Source organism: Nannobrachium achirus, assembly GCF_963921795.1.
Source record: "Nannobrachium achirus genome assembly, chromosome: 21".
Classification (NCBI taxonomy): Eukaryota; Metazoa; Chordata; class Actinopteri; order Myctophiformes; family Myctophidae; genus Nannobrachium; species Nannobrachium achirus.
Window position 1 is genome coordinate 28,188,361 of NC_137828.1, and position 19,442 is coordinate 28,207,802.

The 19,442-nt window shown below is 42.7% G+C and overlaps 1 protein-coding gene across 1 annotated transcript in view; it reads left to right on the top strand.

Annotated features, from left to right (window-relative positions):
• Positions 1-2,785: 2,785 nt before the first annotated feature.
• Positions 2,786-19,442, top strand: part of LOC308307152 (V-set and transmembrane domain-containing protein 2A-like) — a gene marked incomplete at both ends in the record, with an annotated part of 49,057 nt that continues 32,400 nt past the window's right edge. Inside the window, 2 exons of the mRNA XM_080752317.1 lie at positions 2,786-2,861; positions 6,189-6,355. Coding sequence (XP_080608443.1) covers positions 2,786-2,861; positions 6,189-6,355 — 243 coding nt within the window. The remainder of the gene's footprint in view (positions 2,862-6,188; positions 6,356-19,442) is intronic.

Genomic DNA, 19,442 nt, shown 5'->3' on the forward strand with positions numbered 1-19,442 from the left:
TGACTCATTACCTGCTGGCTATATAACCTGCCTCAGTAAATGTTTGGCAGCAGCGTGAGAACACCTCCCTGAGAGACCTGTCCTAGAGTTCCTGTTCCTCAGTACCTTCGGTTATGCGTCATTGTGTTGATTAATATTCTGCATATAGGTTTCATTCTGTTCATTGTGATATATGTATAATCCTTACCTGTACACCTTAAACTGTGCAGTTTAATGTGAAATGCACAGTCACTTTAGTGTCCTTGGCAATTCAGACCAATTCTCCTCTTGCACAAAGTAGCGCAATGCAAGATAGAGGGCGCCAGATCCTTTTGAGTCACACCCTACCACTACTTCCTGTTCATCCACAGAGCATTGATTCTAGTCAATTTCGCCATTAGATTTATTTTCACTTTTTTCAACTTTTATTACTTGGGATGGTAAAACGATGAGGCAGACAAATACATTTTATTTTGACAAGTAATACGAGTTGAAAAAAGTGAAAAGAAAGCACTTTAATCTAATGGAGAAAACAACTAGAATCAATGCTCTGTGGATGAACAGGAAGTAGTGGTAAGGTGTGACACAAAGAGATCTGGCGCCCTCTATCTTGCATTGCACTACTTTGTGCAAAAGGAGAATTTAATATTGGTGTACCTGGAACCTTGGTGTATTTATTGAATATTGGTGTAACTGTAACATTGGTGTATTTATTGAATATTGGTGTAACTGTACCCTTGGTGTATTTATTGAATATTGGTGTAACTGTAACCTTGGTGTATTTATTGAATATTGGTGTAACTGTAACCTTGGTGTATTTATTGAATATTGGTCTAACTGTAACCTTGGTGCATTTATTGCTGAAATGTTGTTATCACTGTATGTTGAATTGTATAATGATTATATTTTCTCTTTTTATTGTTATAGAAATAAAACCATAACATCATCAAAATCACGACCTTGGAACTCCTCTCCTCTTCATACCTTCTCATTCTAACCAATGCCGCCATTGCGACGCTAATATCCTAAACCAGTCAAACCATCCATCCATCCATCCATCCATCCATCCATCCATCCATCTTCAACCGCTTATCCGGAATCGGGTCGCGGGGGTAATAGTTCCAACTGAGACTTCCAGATTTCCTTATCCTGAGCAACTTCCTCCACTCCCTCTGGGAGTATACCGAGGCGTTCCAAGGCCAGTTTGGAGATATAATCCTTCCGTCTGCCACGGGGTCTCCTCCCAGTGGGACGTGCATCGAGGACCTTCCTAGGAAGGCGCTCGGGGGGCATCCGTACTAGAAGCCTGAACCACCTAAGCTGACGCCTTTCCAAGTGAAGGAGCAGCGGTTCTACTCCGAGTCTCTCTCGGGTGATTGAACTTCTCACCCTATCTCTAAGGTTGATACCAGCCACCCTTCTGAGAAAACTCATTTTGGCCGCTTGCACCCGAGACCTTATACTTTCGGTCATGACCCACACTTCATGACCATAGGTGAGAGTGGGAACGAAGATTGCTCGGAAGACAGAGAGCTTTGACTTACGGCTCAACTCTTTTTTCTTCACCACAGTGCGATTTAGCGACTGCAAAACCGCTCCTGCTGCCCCGATTCTCCGGCTGATCTCCTTCTCCGTCTTCCCCTTTCTCTCACTTGTGAACAAGACCCAGAGATACTTAAACTCCTTCACCTGGGGTAAAGTCTCATTCCCTACCTGGACTGCACCTAAACCTATTTTACAGGTAAGGTGAACCCGAGAAGGAAGGTTAAGCAGGACCCTAATTAGTTTGTTTTGGGCTGTTTGGAGCCTTGTTTTTAAGGCATTTTTGGGGCGTCGCGATACCGACGGAATTGGCTGAAAGGGGTGGATGGATTCGATCTCCTTCGAAAACCGTGGGGGCTTCAAAGTAGCTCTGGTCCATAGCGTTAGTGGAGTTCTCTCTAACGCTACAGTATGTTCGTCTACCTCCCCATATCCTTGGCAAATCCGGAAAGACCCGTCGTCTTGTCCGAAAAAAAAACAAAAAAAAACAAAAAAAACAAAAAACAGTTTTGCCCCTCACCAAACCAAAGGTATCAGTGGACAGTTGAAAGCTTACTCTACTTAGTGGACGCAGTCTGGCCCCCCCACCACACTACAAAACAAACGGTTTTGGACATACAAGGTTTCCACCCCCCGACAACGACAAAATATAACTCATGTAATTGGCCCACTGGCTTGTCACTTTGTCATGATCTGAAATGGCAATGCGATGAGGGCCTCTACAACTCTTTTTCCTGGGCTGAATCAGGGGCCCAGCATGTCCCTGCCCACAAGTGTCCATCCACGAGCAACACACTTGAATGTTGCGTGTGGATGACAGTAACAGCAACTCACACTCTCTCTCTCTCTCTCTCTCTCTCTCTCTCTCTCTCTCTCTCTCTCTCTCTCTCTCTCTCTCTCTGCCTTGTGCGCCTCTTCTCCCACACACGACGCGCACACAGGAGGGGAGCAGAGCGGAGATTGGAGCATTATTCTTCCACATCCTTCACAGCATCTTGCCGGAGCTGTGCGGTCCACTGTGTGCTCTCCCGCATGCAGAGCCCGCCTTGACTCACAGGAGAAGAAAAGGAGAAAGATATAGACCTACAACTTGAAGAAAGGCTACAAGTGAACCTTCTGCAGCATGCTAACCGTTCAGCGTTCTGCGTTCAAACATCATCCTGCAACTGTTTTGACTTTGCTGGCGCATACATTTTCTGGTGTGGAAATAATCGGTGTATTATTTACGTAATGTGACATCGCCTTTTCCCTCTCGGTTGGAATAATGTGGACCTCTCATGACACTGTTGGATTTGTTTTCCTAGTCGGTTTTTGTGTCCAATTTGGATTCTCATTTGAAGGTAAGAGTGGAGAAACGTGCTGGGTTAACTGCTGCAGGGGTGGCGTTGAGATTGGTCAAAGAAAGTGTTAAAAGTGCGCAATCTATGTAAACGCAAGCCTTTGTTAATTAGCTTACGCCGTGAAGTATATCAAAATAAATAATGAACTATCAGAGATGACAGTTCAAAGTTAAATTGTAATTGTGTGGTCAAGCTGTTTGACACTGTGTGTTATTACAGCAGTGGTCGGAAAAGTACTCACATTTTATACTTAAAGGAGTAGTTCACCACTTTTCAACCTGTCTTCATATAATAGGTCCTCACTAATGTTCATGATAAAATATCACAATTCTTTTCTACTCAGTCCAAGTCTCCTAGGAGAGCTGTGGGAAGTTCAGAATCCATCGTCTTGTGACATCATCATTTTCCAAAAAAAATAAATTAATCAATATTTTTGAAAAGAATATTTAGATTTTTATTATCGCGAGAACAATGGCTTCCACTTTAAAATTGAAACTTTTCAGGAATAGAAAGCCTGCAGTTTCTATAAGCTGGATTGGCAATCGATGATGTCACAAGACGATGGGCTTCTGACCTGCCCACAGCCCTCCTCTGAGGAAAAAAAAAAAAAAAAAGCTATTTTTGAGTGAGGACCAATTATATGAACATAGGTTGAAAAGTGGTGGAGTGCCCCTTTAAGTAAAAGTATCAATGCTGCAATGTAGAAATACTCTGTTACAAATAAAAGTCCAGAATTTAAAATGTACTTGAGTAAAACTACAAAAGTATTGGTATCAAAATGTACTTAAAGTACCAAAAGTAAAAGCACAAAATGTTTGAAAATAGCAGATCTACAAGCTCAGAATGCGTCGCGATGTGATGCCTTGTGAGCTTGTAGATCGGCTATTTTCAAATACCCAAAAATAGGGCTAAAGTGGTTTATGTATGTTTTATAATAGGCCTATTATAATTTATATCTGAAAAGTAACTAGTAACTAAAGTTTTCAAATAATAGTAGTGGAGTAAAAGTACAATAATTGGATCCGAGATATAGTGGAGTAGTATTGGAAATACTCAAGTAAAGTATAAATGCCTCAAAATTGTACTTAAGTACAGTACTTAGGGGAAGACCCCATTTTCAATATTGAACTGTGTCATTAATATACCTTAGAGGAGTTGTGTGGAAATATAAAAAAGGTTCCCCCCCTTCTGTGTTGCCTAGAACTGGAGGATTGATTTTGGGGTTTGTATTGTAAAGTACAACTTGATGACATCACACATTGTACTTTACAATACAAACCCATTCACAACTCCTCTAAGGTATATTAATGACACAGTTCAATATTGTAAATGGGTGGTCTTCCCCTTTTAAGTAAATACTCAGTTACTTTACACCACTGTATTACAGTGTCAGTTGTGCAGCTATTTAAGCTCAGGGCTGTCTCTCTCAGCACAACTAACGGAATGCACCAACAGATAGGAACACACGAAGGCTGACTTGTTGCAGAGCTCGGTTGGTTGCTGGTTGCACAGCCTACTTGCTACTCGTTGTTAGTGGTTGCAGCTCGGGGGAGACGCTGTTCTACAAGGCTTCACTCTGTCAGCACCACGGACAGCGGCTCCCATACGACTATCTCTCTCTCTATCTCTGTGTGTGTGTGTGTGTGTGTGTGCGTGCGTGTGTGTGTGTGTGTGTGTGTGTGTGTGTGTGTGTGTGTGTGTGTGTGTGTGTGTACAGGGGCGTGCCGGGCGTCACAAAGGGGGGGGGGGGGGGGGGGGGGGCGGGGGAGGAGGAGTGGGACTGAGTTACTACGGCCCAAGGTGGAGGTGCCTTAATTATTGTATTAGCTATTGAAAAATAGCATATCTACAAGCTCACAGCGCGGCACCGAGTGCCGCGCTGCGAGCTTGTAGATCTGCTATTTTTGAACAGTCGTGAAAATGGGTGCAAATCAAAACATTTAAAAAAAATAGCAGATCTACAAGCTCGCAGCGCGGCACTCGGTGCCACTGTGAGCTTGTATATCTGCTATTTTTCAATAGTTAAAGCATAAAACAATACGTAATAATGCGTTCCCAGTCTAAATGGGTTAACCCTCCCCCCATGAAGAACATACATGGGGGTCCCATAGTGAATCCTTGTACCCAGGGCCCAGAATTTGGTATGACACCCCTGTGCCTGCCTGCCTGCCTGCCTGCCTCTGTCCATCTTGCAGAATGTTGCAGATCTATGTTAAATGTAGACGATAAAAACCAAATGGACTTCATGCCATTTTTTATCTTACTGCTGATCGACAGAGAAAGGAAACATGTACAACTATATATTTAAAGTGATGCATCTGAACAATTTTAAACAATTCTGGCCCCAATGGCAGTAGTGGTGCTGTTTTATGTTCCACATGAGCATGTTGGTTTTTGTAAGAACCACGAGTCAATAAATGCAAGGGAAACAAGTTTTAAAAGCTGCATTAAAGTCAACTTTTTCTTGAAAAACGGACGCTAAAATAAAAATAATGTTTCGAAAGTATTTTATAAAAGATTAAGCTTCATATGTGTTTCTATTCAAAAATTGCCACAAAAAGTGTAAAATAATGATAAAATAATCATTTTGGCCATTGTCAGGCTGACTTTGTTTACATCCCTCTTCTATTCTTTTATATGGATTGATAAGGGATAACAAAGTTTTTTATTGTTGTTAATATTCAACAATCTACTATATCGATATGAAAACAGCAAAGTATCATATACTTTGTATCGTATTGGTTTACAATGTAAATAATCGGTATCGAATCGTTTTGCATTGCAAATAATCGATTGTATGGATACCAAGTATGCCCTGTATTTAGCAGTTTTAAAAATACATTTTAAAAGGGGTCTGATTACTTTTCCATTCCATATAGCCCCACTCTTGGTTTATCGATAAATGTGTGTAATCTCTGTGTTCATGTCAAGTTGCGGGTTTGTCCATATGTGTTGAAATACATTGTCCATGCATTTGCCAGAGAATCTTTGTCTGTGTTTAATATCCCAAATAATATGCTTTTCCATAAAGAAATAGCACTATATCGACACGTTTCACAGATGTAATTTCTTTGCTAAATAGTTACGATATCGATTTTAAATCATTGAATCGCATCGTCATGAGTGAATCAATATCGTCCATGTATCGTATCGTCAACCACGTATTGTGAATCGTGATGCTTATTGTATCTCTGTTAAAATCGTTACACCGCTAATATCGTTTATATAATACAAACCCAACAAACCTTCAATACATCTCTCTCTCTCTCTCTCTCTCTCTCTCTCTCTCTCTCTCTCTCTCTCTCTCTCTCTTTCTCATCTTTGCAGGAACCTTCACCGACCTCCCCGTCAATCTAACAGCTAAAGAGGGCCAGAACATTGAGATGGCGTGTGCCTTCCAAAGCGTAGCGCCGTCAGTGTATTTGGAGATGCAGTGGTGGTTCATCAAAGCCCCGGAACCCATCGACAGTGAGGAGGATGTCGAGGCAGAAGAGGTACTGTCGCCTTTGTTTTGTTTCAAGGCCAGGGCTCTCATTCATCTTCAAGGAGGATGACGCAACAACTTTCACTTTTTGATCCGATTTGTTTTGATTTCATTTCATTCATTTCCTCCTTGAAGAGAAAGGCTTTCGCACACCCATGCGGCAGTGTGCGGGTCAGTCTGTCTATTTGTCAGATCTCCTCCTGATTAATTTCCTCCTAACACAACCCGATTGCATTTGCCCAAGCATCAAGGGTTCATATTTTAGATTGAAATTTGACAGATGAAAAAGGAACTGATACCAATAGCCCGCGGGGGGCTACTGTCTGGCCCCCACCAACCCCAGTAATAATGGTGGTATAAGAGCAGCAACAACACTAGTATATCGTTGTTGTCGGGTGGAAACCTTGTATCTCCAAATTTGTATGTTCTTTCGCAAAGCAAAGCCCTGCTTCATCATACAAGGCCGTCGCACAAAAGTAGTGAAAACAGCAGATCTACAAGCACACAACGCTGTGTTGTAGATCGGCTGTTTTCACTAGTTTAAATCATTTTTAAAATGATGAATGCAAAACAAACGGTTTTGGACATACAGGATTTTCACCCGACAACGACGATATCTGAACTGTCGCTGGAGTAGCGGGAACGCCACCGTCGCCCCCTGCAATGTTGTGGCCCTCGGCTTGGTACCCTAGACATGATTCGGCCCTTGGGGAAAACTAATTGGGGAACCCTGCTGTACACTCTTTAACCCATTTAGGCCTAGAATTATTGACTGCTTTAACCAGTGAAAAATAGCAGATATACAAGCTCACAGCGCGGCACCGAGTGCCGCGCTGCGAGCTTGTAGATCTGCTATTTTTTGGAAAAAGTCGTGAAAATGTGTGCAAATCTTTGAATATATGTATTTTCAAAGCGAACGGTTGTAACTCAAATTTTGCTTCTGGGTGGTCCCTGGAACTAGATATTTTGAAATGGGGGTCCGTGGCCAAATACATATCATTTTGGGGGTCCTTCACATGAAAAGGTTTGAGAACCACTGACATAGTAGTCTCTCAAGAACAGACTAACTGAGCTCCAGTTAAATGAAAAGGACCTTTTCTTTGACGATGGCTGGCCAGATTGCTGACATACAAACATCGTTTTTTCAAAACCTCTTAGAAGGATTCAAAAGACACTTATGTAAACGGGGTAAAAAATCTAATTTTCACGATTTTTCAAAAATAGCAGATCTGCAAGCTCGCAGCGCGGCACTCGGTGCCGCGCTGTGAGCTTGTATATCTGCTATTTTTCAATAGTTAAAGCATAAAATATTGCGTCATAATGTGTTCAGGCCTAAATGGGTTAAACATATTACTGCATCCTAAACCATGAATGTGTAGGACAGGCACTCTTTGCTCAGTCATTTTGCCGATGTATTTTGGGCATGTAATTACAGTTTCGTTTTATTTACATTATCTTTACATGGTAAATTTGAACACTTTTATAACATATAAATGTATTTTAAACCAGGTATACGTAGGATAGGCATTCATAAGCTTCTTTAGCTTCAGCCTATTCCTTTTGATCACCTTGAAAAATGATTATGCTTTTGTGGATGTATGACTTGTATGAATGTATTTGATTTGATCAAATAAACTAAACTAAACTAAACTAAAAACTAAACTAAGAAAATAAAAAAGAAATGTGTTAAAATGTTTTCATTTGCTGCTTTCTATCATTTTAGTGATTTTAATGACTTTGATTTCAGTGGGTGGGGGCATGTGTACAAGTGGCTAAATATGTCTTTTTAGACACAAGCCCATTCCCAAGATGCACCACAATCCTTCATGGGCAGATGTGACTTATGGTGGCTAAATAGCAATAAAGCAATCGCTGCCTTATTGTGTCTAAAAATACATATTTAGCCACTTGCATGCCACTGAAATCATTCAAATCGCTAAAACTATAGAAAGAAGTAAATGAAAACATTTTAACACTCATCTTTTCTTTTCTCAATCTAATTACAATCTAAAATATGAACCCTTGTTGTAAAAAAACAAAGAGTGTTTAGCCTACAGTACATTTTGTTGAGCGGAATGGAAGCAAATCACAGGAACCACATTTCAATAAAGAAGAGATCACGCCGATTTGAGAAAACAAATGTAACTAGAAAAGAACATTTCTAAGAATTTTAAGTGTGCCTGCAGCTCGCTGAGTGTGTGCAACCTTGTGTAGCGGTTGGTGTTAGCATTAGCATTTTTAGCATTAATATTAGCATTAGCATTTTTAGCTTGACATTAGCGGAAGTAGCGGTTAGCATTAGCGGTTAGCCGTTGGGACTGTGGGACCACCCACCGAGTTTGAGACCAGTAACGCGTTGGGAAGTGGAGTTACGGCTGTTTAAAGCCCAGCCAATAAGAAGGCAGAGGGGGCGGGGCTTAAGCGGGGCTTAAGCAATTACAGATCATTCCTATTGGCCGTTTAAGTACACACACCAAACACCGAGACAGTACCATGCTGCAAACTGGAGTTATGTAGGTACTGTATGTGGCAGATGTGCCATTTCAAAACCTCACGCGTCCGGCCATTGGCAAGACAGTAGATTTCCAGTGGATTGGCAGAACATTGAGCTTGTAGATCAGCTATTTTTGCTATTTTTATGACCTGGTGGATTCTGCTTTTCAAAGGGAACGGAGTGGTTTCTTGCCATTTGCGTGTTTCTGCAAAATGGAGCGCGTCGCTATTTCTACAAGTCATCTTTTCGACAACCAAACCTAACCCTAACCCTAACCTCCGTGGGGTGAGTAGCGATACCTGCCGACGCTCCGTTGTCGAAATGATGTGCGTTCGAAAAAGCGAGATTTCCCCTCTGCAAAACTACACTCCATTCACTGTTAAGATTTGAAAGAAACCTGTGGATAGATGCATTTGCAGGACATTTTCAGGAAAAGAGCAGTAAAGCCTGAAACCTTGTATGTCCAAAACCATTTGTTTTGCATTTTTTATTTTAAAAATCATTTAAACTAGTGAAAACAGCCGATCTACAAGCACACAACGCCTCGCACCGCGAGGCGTTGTGTGCTTGTAGATCTGCTGTTTTCACCACTTTAGTGCGACGGCCTTGTACGATGAAGCAGGGCTTTACTTTGCGGGGAAAAAAAACGTACAAATTTGAAACTTGGAGATACGAGGTTTTCACCCGACAACGACGATAAACTGCTTTTGCATTACTGTTGGTTTGTGACGGACCGGTTCCCCTTGTCCAGCTAATGATGTGTTGCTTTGTGAATTGCAACGTGGGACTGTGGTTACTGCATTCAAATGGAAAGGAAATTACTTTTGGTGAATATAGGGCAGCTGCAGCACTTAACTACTGTTTGGAAACGTTTGACGTTGTCATTACGCGTCCAAAACGGCTCGTCTTGACGGCCGTTAAGAAGGGCTGTGGGTATAGAGAGGCCGCCTGAGAACCCAACGGACTCCGGCAGGCACGTGCATAGACATGAAAGGGGGCTTGAGCCCCTGCCCTTTTATCCGTCGGTAAAAAAATTGCCCTCTCCAGATCACGAATAAAGTTTTTACTATGGTGAAAGAAATGCAAATGCCCTCTTTCCATGCCATACCTGAAGGCAGCATTCAAGAGAATTGCCTTGTCCAAACTCTCCTGAACTTGAATGCAGCGTCTTATGTTGAAAGAATTGCCCTCTCTGTGTAGAAATCCATACTGTACACCACATATCCAGTATTGCCTTTTGAGCGTTGGTAAACCGCTCCTAAGAGTGGCTGTGCGTGTGTCTGTAGCCACTTTTCATCAGCGTTTGCCATAGCAATATGTGTGTGTGCGTAGCCATATTACATCACATGTCATTACATCACCAGTTACATCCTAGACCTATCTGTAGCCACTTCTCCTCAGCGTTTTGCCATAGCAATGTGTTTTCCTCAGCGTTTTGCCATAGCAATATGTGTGTGTGCGTAGCCATATTACATCACATTACATCACCAGTTACGTCCTGGACCTATCTGTAGCCACCTTTCCTCAGCGTTTTGCCATAGCAATATGTGTGTGTAGCCATATTACATCACCAATTACATCCTAGACCTATATGCTAGTCTTTTTCATCAACGTTTTGCCATAGCAATGTGCGTGTGTGTAGCCTGTATTACATCACCAATTACCAATTGAAGACGTTATGCAAGCACGACCACCGCTCACTTCACATTGGGTGTGATTTTTTATGCTTAGTTTAGTGTGGTATCAAGTACCGAAACTACAAAATTTCGTTATTTTCACCAAAAGGCCTTTTTAAAAATGTCAGCCCCTGCCTCTCTAACATTCTCTGCACGTCCCTGATCTCCGGTTTGATGCTCCACTTGCCCCGTGTATCTGTCAATGTGTCCCTGAGCAAGAGACTTAACCCCTAATGCTCCCTGGGCGCCGGATTAATGGCACTTCCCCACTGCCCCTAATAGCTAAGATGAGTAAATGCCAGGAAGAATTTAAAGGAGTAGTTCACCCCCAAAATGACATTTTCTCTATTGATTAGTCATGCCATGGAGACTTGAGTTCAATAACAGTTTTGTGTATTTGTCGCATTCCTAAGACAAAAACATTGATTATAGTAAATTTACCCCCATTGATTCTGAATGGGGACCCAAATGCATATGTGTCAGAATCAATGGGGGTAAATTTAGGGTCAAGGGTCAAATAAATTTACTTCCATTGATTTTCACCCAAATGCATTTGGGTCCCCATCCAGGGCCTTATGTTTTGGTCCCCATCCAGGCCCATGCATTTGGGTCCCCATTCAGAATCAATGGGGGTAAATTTACTATAATATATATTTTTTGTCTTATGAATGTGTAATGAGCTCCGAGTTACTAGATACCCCTTCACCTATTAGGGGACCCCCCGACGCCGTCCGGAACCCTCCTCAGGTCCTAAGCCCAAGAAGTTACCAGATCTTTTTTAACAAAACACTATCACTAACACTACACTATACCTTTAAGTTAACACAAACAGGTGTTATAACCTTTCTCATTTGCATAAACCTACTATTACACATATACATATACATATTTACATATTTACATTACATATACTTATTTAACACCAACATAAATACACTTCTCTGAATGAAAGCTGAGCTATCAATGAGACCCTCTTTAACTGGTGAATATTATTACTTTCTACAGCGACTATTTATTTTAGAGACCAGGCTATGCACCTTACTTTAGAAATGTAGACCTTAGGTCTGAATGGAGAATGCAAACCACAAAGACACATGTAAAGTATGAGTCTGACACCTAGCTCTCACCAGGGGCTCGGGAGCGACGCCGCTTGACTTATTAGTACAAACCGTCCAGTGTGAACATCAGTTCATCCGGTTTAAGGGGTTTGGAGATTTGTACTTATATTCTGCCAAGCTCGCCCACCAACTCAGCACGCGCTGAGTTGGCTTCTGAGAAGGTGAAAAGACTTTTACCTAAGAAAACACTCTTGTTGATTCTTACCAAAAGCCTCACTCAGTCCCACAGCCAGGAGATGATTCGAGTGCCTGAAGGTGTTCAAAACCTTCCTCCCATGAGTGCAGCCTTCCCCGTAGGGAAGGAGAGAAAGTCAGACCTTAAAAAGTTGTAAACTCTTAAAAAATGAGTTCAGACAGACACCAGATAAAAGTGAATAATAAAAAGCTTTACTGGTAAAAACAGTTACAAAATATAAAACCACCAATACAGTAATTGGCAATGAAATAATGAAGAAGTACAATATAAGTACTTGACTAAAAACAGAGAATCTAACAGAGTCAAAGTCTCTCTAAGTACAGGAACAAGTGGTGCAGAAATTGCACTAAGTACAAAAAGGTCCATCCCCGACCCCTAACGGGCCGGGGATAGCTGCAACAACTCAACTCTACAAAAAGACTGACAAGAAACAAGTGGCGCTCTGGGGCACTGAGACACGCTCTTTTATAGGACGTTGCGCTGCATCATCTCAATAGGAATACACACACAGAACTTCAGTTTAGCACACACACAATGGCGCGCGCTCACGCACATTCACGTGCGCTCTCATGCACAGTCTGACGTAATCGAGACGGTCAAGGTGAGACCAAACTGGGAGTCGTCCGTTCTCACGTCAGAAGTCTCTGGGAAACCCGCTCTCCCCCAGAATGTCATATCTCATGTTGACGTGATAAGAGATAACAGCACGGCCCGAACGTTAGGGAGGGACGGGCACCTGTCTCACTCACGCTCAGTCCAAGGTTGGTTTCCCAGACAGAGAGAAGATAACAGCTCGTTAGCGTGGCCAGCTGCATTTGATGAGTCATCTCCAGTCCAAGGCCATCTTGGAGCTGGATGCCTCTCTCTCTCCACTCAGCAGACACAGTGCACAGGGTTCCAAAAGACAGGGTGCCATACACCTGGGGTCACAGGCGGGACCCCTAACAGAATGCAACATATACAAAAAAATATTATTGAACTCAAGTCTCCATGGCATGTCTAATCAATAGAGAACTTTTCATTTTAGGGGTGAACTACTCCTTTAAGCCATGTAGTAAATACTTGACAAATACCAGTAAGACGCCCCAAGGGCAAGAAGCGACCTCACGTGGTTGTGTGCACATGGGCACGTGCACGCATCCACCTGGGTTACAGCAGACTGCTGGGCGAGCGCTGGTGTTTTGGCGTTTTTTTGGAGTCCTAAAATAGATATTGGCACTTTGGCTACAGTGTGTGCGGCCGCCTCTTTGTCTTTTAAAGACTATTAATGGGATCAGCTTTGACCAAAAAAGTGCACAGACCTGGTTGGTTGTATAAGTTGGATAAAATGTGGCCATATTTTCCCAAATATGGAGATGACTAATGTCTGACATCATACATGTTTGATGTCATAGACCACATGAGACTGACACAATATGTCCATATATGGGCATTCCCAGGTATGTGCTTAATCAATATTAAGGACATATCTCGGAATGCCCATATTTGGTAATGCCCATATATGGGCATGTTTTGACATAACATTGTTGACTATCATGCAGGGGTCTCCATACGGGTAACTTGTCCAATAAGCATCACTGGCCAGATGGCCATGGTGCCCTGAGGCATCTTACTAGTATTGATGACATCAGGGATCTCCATATATGGGCATAAAAGGGATTGTATGTTGTGAGACGTCATAGACGTCATATACTGTAGGTCTATGATGTGAGACAAGGACAGAATTAATTTGCAACATCATTGTGATGTCAGAACAGGTCAGCTATATCCTTCTGTTGAGCTGGGATTGAGGTGTCACATCCTGTGACGCACGCACAGGATCTTTGAGGTTTTTATAGTAAATGCAACCTACGGTCGCAATAAGTCCTCTGCGGTGAATGTGTTAAGATGGGTACATGCAGAGGAATTCTTTAAGCCATGTTGTCCCAGCATGCCAAATGACGTGATGATGACGTTATGATAACGTCCTCCAGTGACTCCTGTGACGTTCAGAACCAGGCCAGATCACAGCCCATATGGAGATGATCTTGACGTCATTACCAGGACGTCATATGGACTTTTTTGTTTGACAGGATTATTGTTATTGTGTGTAATGTTAGTTGAAATATGAGCATATACGGTTATACTGTATTCTGGGACATACCTGACTAGTGATGATATCTATCTGGCCTCGATCGGACTCTCTCTGATTAATCTAGGACGTCCATTTTTGTGGGCAGGATTTATGTTGGTTGAAATCAGGTGATATTCTAGGCCAGATCTGACTAGTCCTGGTTTGACTTGATCTGGGCCCAATTGAGACATCACTGACGATACTTGACAAATACAAATATAACTAAACAGGACACCATTTTTTGATTGGGGAAAGGAAGGAAGTGAGTGTGTATGAGAGAGAGAGAGAGAGAGAGAGAGAGAGAGAGAGAGAGAGAGAGAGAGAGAGAATGCTCAATGCATCGCCGTTGAGATGTCACTGGGAGTTGAAATCCACATAACATCTCCCCCGTGGTGTAAAGTAACTAAGAACCTTTACTTAAGTACTGTACTTAACTCACCCACCGCTATTTTTAAGACCCTTCTGAGGGTCCACACCGCCAGGATTTTGCCTACCTTTAACGTGGGCGCGCGCGCGAATCCATTGCGCGATGGTTCACCGATTGCATTCACAATACGATCCAGGCAGGGTAAGCAACAAAGCACTACAGCCTTCCATCGCTCAAAGCGAAACCGACGGAGCGCCACGCTGGTGTTGCACAACATTAAACCGGATGACATTTCGGCAGACAGGATACAGGCGTCGTTGTCCCGCCCCCCCATTTCCGTTCTGGAACATCCAGATCCGTTTTTTGTGAATAGGGCGGGTCCACAGAGCGCTATGGACGGCGAATCGGCGATCATACTTTTTTGTTTTATAGTTATTAAAGCTAATTGATAGCTCGTCATATTCGTCATAAGCAGAGTGGACCCATAACTATAGCTCGTCAAACTCGTCCAATGTAGTGGATGAGTTAAGTACAATTTTGAGTTATTTGTACTTTGCTTGAGTATTTCCAATTTCCAATACTTTTACTTCTACTCCACTACATCTCGGATCCAAATATTGTACTTTTACTCCATTACATTTATTTGAACACTTTAGTTACTTTGCAGATATAAATTATAATATTATAAAACATACACAAACCACTTGAGCCCTATTGTATACCTTAACTACTTGAAAATAGCCGATCTACAAGCTCACAACGCGTCGCGTGAGCTTGTATATCTGCTATTTTCAAAGATTCTGTAGTTTTACTTTTTTGTACTTTAAGTACATTTTGTTGCCAACACTTTCATACTTTTACTCAAGTACATTTTGAATTCTGGACTTTTACTTGTAAGGGTGCCCTCAAACCAAAATACCTAGAGTGGAATCCACCAATGCATTTTAAATGAGAATGGAGCGTTTTATTGCCAGTATAGGATTTCTGCAAAAAACGCTCCATTCTCATTGAAATGCATTGGCGGATTCCACTCCAGGTATTTTGGTGTGAGGGCACCCTAACTGAGTATTTCTATATTGCAGTATTGATACTTTTACTTAAGTAAGAAACGTGAGTACTTTTTCCACCACTGCGTCTCCCTATAGTGCTACCGGTACCATGCAGTCTACATAATATGGCATGAGCGGGGCATCGGATTCATGTCCACTATCCAGGCTTAGTATCTGAGCTCAAAGCTTCAATTAAAGAGCCTCCACCATGCGTTTTGTGAAAAGGATAAGCAGGTGGTATGTGGAGAATGGATCTCCCACCAGGCTCGGCAGCCGACCATGGAGCGATAAATCCAGCGCCTGCAGTCAGACTATACAACCTGCCATTATACCCAGGGCCGGACTAACCACTGTGCTTAAGCGCCAGGGCCCGCCGCCTGCCCTGGAAGGCCCTGTGTAAATCAAATAAAAAATAAAACAACATTTTTTCGCATCGTTATTTCTATGAAGACGTCTAATGGAGAGTCACAGTGAGCGTTATGCACGCGCACGCGCACACTCTCTCTCTCTCTCTCTCTCTCTCATTATGGTTCATGCTCTCTCTCTCCCTTTCTCTCCCCCCTCTCTCTCTCTGGCCATGCTATGCTGCGGTGTGCAGAGAGAGGCGATACGATACGAATCGATGAATGTGAGAGAGCGCACTTTCTCCCAAACAGGGAGCCTAAGGACGTGCCTATTATTGTTTATTAGTACTGCCCCACGCGCGCACGTGTAGGCCTACTCCTCCCGCACGGGGGGAGGGGGGGGTTGTCGGTCGGTCGGTTGGTTCGGGTCGGGCGGCGGCAGCGGCGGGGGGGCCCTTTGATTTGGAGAAGCGCCAGGGCCCGGGGATTCTTAAATCGTCACTGATTATACCAAAAACATACCATCGTTGTTGGGTGGAAACCTTGTATGTCCAGGACCGTGTTTTGTTTTGTATTTATCATTTTTAAAATGATTTAAACTAGTGAAAACAGCCGACCTACAAGCACACAACGCCTTGCACCGCGAGGCGTTGTGTGCTTGTAGATCAGCTGCTGTTCTCACTACTTTTGTGCGACAGCCTTGTATGATGAAGCAGGGCTTTACTGTGCGAAAAAGATTACAAATTTGAAACTTGGAGATACGAGGTTTCTGCCCGACAGTGACGATATATAGCAGGGCTCTTTGATCAAAACACAGTTGAGCCGCAGCGAGCATTACCTCTCCTTAATGAACAGAATGTATGAATTCGGTGGGCAGAACAGCAAGGAAGCATAAATCCATGGGCCTGTGTCCTCCAGAGACTTGCTGAGATAATCAGTCGTCAATGCACAGGCACTGCCCCACTAGCGGCTCACATCGACCTGGTGCTCATTACATCCAGACGCTGCTGTGATGGAGGCAATGGTTTAAAATGAACATGTGGTGTCCATGCGGGGTCCAGACAAACACAGAGAGAGAGAGAGAGAGAGAGAGAGAGAGAGAGAGAGAGAGAGAGAGAGAGAGATTGAAGGGTTGTGTTGTAGGGGTGTAACGATACATTTTAACAACGATACAATACGCATCAAGATATGTGGTTAACGATACGATACATGGACAATGTTGGTTCATTCATGGCGATACGATACAAATCGATTCAATGATTTATAAATCGATAGAGTAACTATTTAGCAAAGAAATTAAATCTGTGTGAAATAGTGCCAATAGTGCATGTTTTTAAGGGAAAAATCTATTATTGTGGATATAAATAAGTAAACACAGATTCTCTAGAAAATACATGGACATTGGATTTCAACACAGTGGGAATGAGTTAATAGGGCCCAAGGTGGAGGGGCTTTAGCTATTGAAAAATAGCAGATCTACAAGCTCACAGCGCGGCACAAGCTTGTATATCTGCTATTTTGCAATAGTTAAAGCACACAATGTGAGTGAATCCTTGTACCCAGGGCCCCACATTTGGTGTGACACCCCTGTATATTGGCTGTGGGGTTTTCTTTTTTCTTCTGGGTTTTCTTTTTTCTTCTAAATGGAAACAAGACTTAATTAGGGCTTCATTGTGTTATTTGTATCCTCTTTGACAATGTTGTTGTTCATGAAAGTGCTGATGTGCCCTTTCTTTTTTATCAGTGTCCACCACTGGAGAAAGTAACAATCGTAGTTAATTGGTTCCAGGGCCGGACCAAACTTGCTACCGATTTCACTACTTGCATTATATTGTTGTCTCACTCTAACTTTGGCTGGTCTATAACTGACAGAGTACAAATTAAATTAACCCATTTAGGCCAAGGATTATTGACTGCTTTAACTATTGAAAAATAGCAGATATACAAGCTCACAGCGCGGCACCGAGTGCCGCGCTGCGAGCTTGTAGATCTGCTATTTTGGACCCGATTCTATAAGTGTCTTTTGAATCCTTCTAAGGTTGTTTTTGAAAAACCTATGTTTCTATGTCAGCAATCTGGCTAGCCATCGTCAAAGAAAAGGTCCTTTTCACTCAACTGGAGCTCAGTTGGTCTGTTCTTGAGAGACTACTATGTCAATGGTTCTCAAACCTTTTCATGTGAAGGACCCCTGTAAAAAGAATATTCATATCTCAAAATATCATAGTTCCAAGGACCACCCCCAGAAGCAAAATTTGAGTTACAAACGTTCGCTCTAAAACATACATATATTCAAAGATTTGCACACATTTTCACGACTTTTTCAAAAATAGCAGATGTACAAGCTCGCAGCGCGGCACTCTGTGCCGCGCTGTGAGCTTGTATATCTGCTATTTTTCAATAGTTAAAGCGTTCAATAATTCTAGGCCTAAAGTTTGAGAACCACAATCAATACAATATAATGCTGGATATGCGGTATACACAAATGTATATTTGCTTGCGAATCAAAGAAGGAGGTTGACGTGAGTCGTGACAAGTGCCGTTGCTATGGAAACAGTGAATGATCGCTTGTTGCCTTGAAGTGGACTGTCCAATTGAATCGTGGCAATTAACCACAGTTCTGGGAGTTCTGTTACAAGTGGTTGCAAGTGCAACAAGGTTCAGCTCGGCTCACCCCAAATACTTTGATCTGAATGGGGATTTAAGTCAAGTCTCTGTAGGGCGCAAACTGTGAGTGTGTAAGTCAATCACACGTTGTTGTCCAGAGCTAATCACACATTATCCCCTGGGCCGCTCTGCACCAAATGTGTTGTGAATACTGAAAATATAAGCCAAGGAAGTACCTCTCCAAGCAGTTAATTCCCATGTTTTAAGCCTATATAGTTTGAAAAATAGTACTTTAAAGGGACTACACCATGAATTTTCATTTTTCCGATTTGTATGTATTTCTTTTGGTGTTCTATCCTCACAAAGTCCTATTTCTGACCATTGTGTCTTTCTCAGTTTATGGGCAGATCTATGTAAGCAGGTCTCAGAACGGGCTGTCTGATTTTAGGTCTGATTGTGACATCACAATCGGGACCTACTCCTGTGCTGAGTGGGGGTTGGGGAGGGGTGGGCAGGCCTGAGAAGGAGGCAGGGGGAGCTGGGAGAGGGTTGGGGAGGGGTGGGCAGGCCTGAGAAGGAGGCATGAGGAGCTGGGAGAGGGTTGGGGAGGGGTGGGCAGGCCTGCTGAGCAGGAGGTGGGGAGGAGTGTGGGGCCAAAACTGGCTCAATAGCACAGTCGTCCCACTCAGGACAAGGTGGTACTGCAGCTGAAAATGCTCTGAAAGCCAGGCAGAAATGACAGGAGCTCTGTATTCAGGAGCAATTTAGCCTCAAACCTTTTGAAAAATCTTTTTTGGGACACATATAATGTTATATAAATTATTTTTAAATGCATGGTGTAGAGAGTTCCCCAATAGGCGGCCCGCGGGGGGCTACTGTCTGGAGCAACAACACTAGTATATCGTCGTTGTCGGGTGGAAATCTCGTATCTCCAAATTTCTACGTTCTTTTTCAAATCATACAAGGCCGTCGCACAAAAGTAGTGAAAACAGCCGATCTACAAGCACACAACGCCTCGCGGTGCGAGGCGTTGTGTGCTTGTAGATTGGCTGTTTTCACTAGTTTAAATCATTTTTAAAATGATAAATGCAAAACAAACGGTTTTGGACAATTTTCACCCGACAAACGACGATATC